General features: G+C 37.6%; 1 protein-coding gene across 1 annotated transcript in view; it reads right to left on the minus strand.

Annotated features, from left to right (window-relative positions):
- Positions 1–1,083: 1,083 nt before the first annotated feature.
- Positions 1,084–4,960, minus strand: part of COMMD2 (COMM domain containing 2) — an 11,513-nt gene continuing 7,636 nt past the window's right edge. Inside the window, exon 5 of the mRNA XM_006876364.1 lies at positions 1,084–1,281. Within this exon, the coding sequence (XP_006876426.1) occupies positions 1,084–1,281 (198 nt within the window). The remainder of the gene's footprint in view (positions 1,282–4,960) is intronic.

The raw sequence follows: 4,960 nt of genomic DNA on the forward strand, positions 1-4,960 counted from the left end.
GAGCAACATCATGACAAGTAGAGAAAAGACAGAAGAAATTGTCAAGGACTTCATTTTACTTGAATCCACAATCAACACCCATGAAAGCAGCTGTCAAGAAATCAAATGACAGACTGCACTGGACAAATCTGCTATAAAATACTTCTTTAAAGTATTAAAGATCAAAGATATCATTTTGAGGACTAAGGTATGCCTGACCCAAACCACGGTATTGTCAATTTCCTCTTATACATGTGAAAGCTGGACAATGAATAAGAAGACTGAAGAAGAATTGATGACTTTGAATTATAGTATTGGCCACAAATATTAAATATTCATGGACTGTCGGAAGAATGAAACACTCTTTCTTAGAAGTACGTCCAGAATACTCCTTAGAAGCAGCAATATCAAGACCTACTATATACATGTTATCAGTAAGGACCAGTCCCTGGAGAAGGACATCATGCTTGGTAAGGTAGAAGGTCAGCCCAAAGAGGAAGACCCTCAGTCCTCAAAGAGATGGACTGACACAGTGGCTCCAACAATGGGCTCACACATAGCAATGACTGGGAGGATGGTACAGGACTGGGCAGTGTAGCTATGACATAGAACCCATACAACAAACAACAATTCTGTGTCTAGTCACATTGTGCACTTTTTAAAGATAAAAAAATAAAAGCCAAAAAGTCAATTCTCTAAAAACATTCTGAATAGTAATCAGATCACATTGTGGATTTTATTTTCAAATATAGTCAATTAGGAAGAAAATTTAAAAAGTTAAGTCAAAAGCAGTATCAAAAAACAGGATAGTCATTCATATATACATAAGATATGAACAGTATAGATTCATTTCCAGTTGATTCAATTCTATTTACACATTTAAAATACAAAACACATCTTAATTTGTCAAGAAGTTGACCATATGTCGCACCAGGAAATGAACTTTAGTTATAATTATGACTTCAATATCCTAGCATAGGAAAAGAAACTTCATCTGATGTAAATGTATTAATCACTACCATTTTTAAAAAAATTCTGATGAGTTAACTGCTATATAACCAATTCAACAATGAAGTCAAAGAGATTAAAACATTTAAACTGGTATTATTTGATGTTGCGGACAACTCTCCTACAGTGGTTTGTTTTCATCTCCTCCAACGCTTGTTCCAGTTGCTGAACCAAATGGAGCAAGGTAGCTGGGTCTGTCTGCAGAACACTGGTGGTGTGCTCTCCATTCTGATTAAGGTGTAGCTTTATCGTCACTGCTGGTTTAATCTGTTGTCTGAGACTTCTGCTTGCAAGCTTAATTTTAAATAGAATAAAAGCACAATAACTACTTAAGAATCCTGTAGAATACATAACATTTATAATTACCTCACACAATACCAAAAATTCAAATTTCAAGTGAATCAGACTTCAAAACAAAACGTAAACTTAACACTACAAAAACATACTGTTTTATACATATCAGAGGGGCAAAAATTAAAAATCTGTCCATTCAGAGCATTGTGAAGAACTATCTCCGATTTAGATGTATTAATCACTACCCATTTAAAAAAAAAAAATTCTGAATAGTATTGCTATATATAATGGGAATTCTCACCCACTGCTGCTGAGTGCTGTGAGAAGACTGGAAAATAACATGCCCTTGTGGCACTGTTGGATAAGTGCTGTACTGTTAACCAGTTCAAACCCACCAGCCACCCCACAGGAGAAAGATATGGCTATCCGCACCCTAAAGATTTACAGTCTTTGAAACCCTATGTATGGTCGCTATGAGTCAGACTGACTCAATGGCAGTGACTTTGAGTAAAGTTGAAGATGCGCCTGGCCTAGCACTCAGCAATTCACTCCTAGGTGTACACCTTAAACTCTTACACATATGCTGTTGCTGTTAAGTTATATCAAGTCAGTTTCGTCTCATAGCAACCCTGTATAGGGTTTCCGAGGAGTGGCTGGTGGGTTTGAATGTTTACCTTGCAGTCAGCAATCCAGTGTTTATCCTATTTGGTTTTTTTTTGTTGTTGTTATTTTTATTTTTTTTATTTAAGGTTTTTATTGTGGATTGAGTAAAAGTTTACAGGGCAGATCATCAGTTTTACATTCAACAAATCATATACCTTGTTTCATTACAATGATTATAATCCCCTCCATGTACCATCAATTAAGAGTTTTTCTCTATTTATTTCAGCTCTTTTTTTTTCAAACACAGGCATATATAATAATTTACACCACCAAAGAGCACATTCTGCAAGACTGCCTCCTGGCTGCCATCTCTTAGACCCTCACTTCCCATAAATTTAGAGCCCTCCTCAGCTGCTCCCTCTCTTCACATCCCCATCTCTGGTGTCATTACATCTCTGGATAAGGTTTCACATTCCACTTGTGCTATTTGTTTGAGACAGTCAAAAAATTGGAAACATCCCAAATATTGATTAGCAATAGGATGAATAAATTGAGACTATCTGGCTACCAACCTCAAGGTTAGCAGTTCTAATCCACCAACCACTCCATAGGAAAACGATGAGGCCTTCTGCTCTCATAAAAATTTACAGCCTTGGAAACCCTAAACAGGGTTTTCTAAGAGTCGGAAAAGTATACTTAACGAATACCTAAAAAAAACACAATCAGACCATACTTTTTCTTGAAAAGAAGTTGAATGACAGTTATTGTTAAGTACTGGATAGAGTTTCAGAGGAGCAGTTGTTGGGTCTGAACCACTGGCCTTGCAATTAGTACTCCAGTATTTATCCTACAGCATCACGCCAAACTCCTAAATGACAGCAGTAGAGGATCAAGAACGAAGTTCTTGGTATGGACTTATTTTTTCGTGGGTGTGAAATTCTGTTCTCATCCTTATAATCACAACAACTTTAAAATAATGTCATGTATCAGTGCCAATTAAGAAAAAAATTGTTTAGTTTGAAGGGATATACCTCAAGGTACAAAAACAAGGTAACCTGGTAAGAAACATTAAAAAGGAAACAAGACAAATCAAGTTTTACCTAAAGTTTCTAAAAGGATTCACCTCTATGAGAGGGGCTTCAAAGTGTTTGTGGAAAAATTCCATTATCTTTTAAGTTTTTCACAAACTCTCTGAAGCCTCTCATAGTCATCTTCAGAGCAAATAACATGTGGGTCAGATAGGACAAGGATGCTTTGATGTGTTCGATTTACTGTTGTTACTAACAATGGTATCAATTGTGCAAGCAATTTATGAAGTCTTGGAAACGTTTCTACTAGAAATTAAGCTATGATGATTAATTTATTTTCCCACAGTAACTGCAAAGTTATTAGAAGGTGATTGTCCATTCACTACCAGTCTCCATAAGACAAGGCAGCTACTCAAAAAATAAGAGTTTCTATAGTCTCCTATTCGTTTAGACCATTTTAATCTGGCACGTCATCCTCCCATAAGCAGAAGTATGTATTGTAGTTACAGTTAGTTCTCTGACTAGTCCTTAAATGCATGTCACTAAGTATTTACTCAGTATACCCTCAAACTTAAACTGCATCAGTCCTTCCAGTAGTACAATTCAAACTAATTTCACTAGGTGAATGAGCTTTCAAGCTTAAGAAAATTCCATTTAAGTTGCTAACTTCTACAAATGTCCTCATGATGGAAAACTCATAGCAAATTCATACTGCTAAAACAAAACAAAACAAAACAAAAAAAACCCACCTGCTATGGGCTACTAGCCCTCACACAAGATAGACATAAAGATCTACAAGATAATTATTGCTGAACAAAATGAATACGCCCATCCCGACTCCCCTTCAACCCAGTTATGATGAAAAGAGCCTGCACCTAAAGGCTCTCCATGAGTCCCACAGGATTTGCTGCTTACGATGTCCACAAGAGCACACACTGCCTTGTTCTTTTCTGTATTCCCAACACCTTGCATGGTAGATGTATAAGAAATATTTGATACAATTTATTTTAAAAGCCACTCCCTGAGAACAAACAAGATGGCAGATCATGCAGAAGTGCACTGAGGAGCTCTGTCAGCAACAACATATAATACCAGACCAAGCAGGCTCAGGGCATGGTGCCAGAACTCTGAACCACATATAAAGGAATATTTAGAAGGTAGGAAGGCTTATAGCTAGGGGAATTTGTAGCAGAAGCAAGAGATCCAGTGCTTTCTAATCCAAGACCCTCAGCTGCTCCCCGAGCTGCCATCATGGGCAAGACTAGCTGGGAAAAGGATCAGAGCAGCCATGGATGCCTGAGAAAACTACATAAATAAAGGTGTGGACATTCAATTGTTGTTTTTTTAAATAACTGTTCATTGGTCTCTCGGTGTCTGTGTACCTCCATTCTGGTGACTAGAGGGAATGACTGAGCGAGTGACACCCCACCACCATCAGCAGAGGGTTTTATTACGCATGTGCACAGATCTCCTCAAAATTTAAAGAGACAGTTTCCACTTAAGTGGAACAGAGGTAAATAGTGATGCATGCTCAGCCTTGAAACAACAGGGTTCTGTGATACAGGGATCTAGGCATAGTTTGAAGAGGGGAAAGAATACTAAAATGTTTGACTATCATATGAATATAGGTTTCTCTTGCCTGTTATTGTAAAATAGACACTTGAGTGGGATAGAAAGGAATGTTGGGAAGCATGATTACAGAAAATCAAACTACAGCACAAAACATCCACAGCTGGCCCTGAACTGTTTATCACTAGGAAAAAGGCCTGGATGGGGATTGTGGAGTGGGACAGGCAGACTAAAAGGAAATAGGCCAAAAACAAAATCCTGAGTTACGTCAAAATGACCAACAGTGGCATCTGGAAATTTCTCAGGAAGAAGAACAAAAAGAGAAGTCCATCTCCTTATCACATTGACCTGGAGGCAATCAGAAAGCATAAAAAATACCAAAATACACACTCATCTAAGTATTAAGGCCACAGGTAACTCCTGAATATGCCCAAAAAGCAGAAGCAGATGACTATATCAGCACATGTCCAGAAATAAGA

The sequence above is a fragment of the Chrysochloris asiatica genome, unplaced genomic scaffold (genome assembly GCF_000296735.1).
Source record: "Chrysochloris asiatica unplaced genomic scaffold, ChrAsi1.0 scaffold00376, whole genome shotgun sequence".
Lineage (NCBI taxonomy): Eukaryota > Metazoa > Chordata > Mammalia > Afrosoricida > Chrysochloridae > Chrysochloris > Chrysochloris asiatica.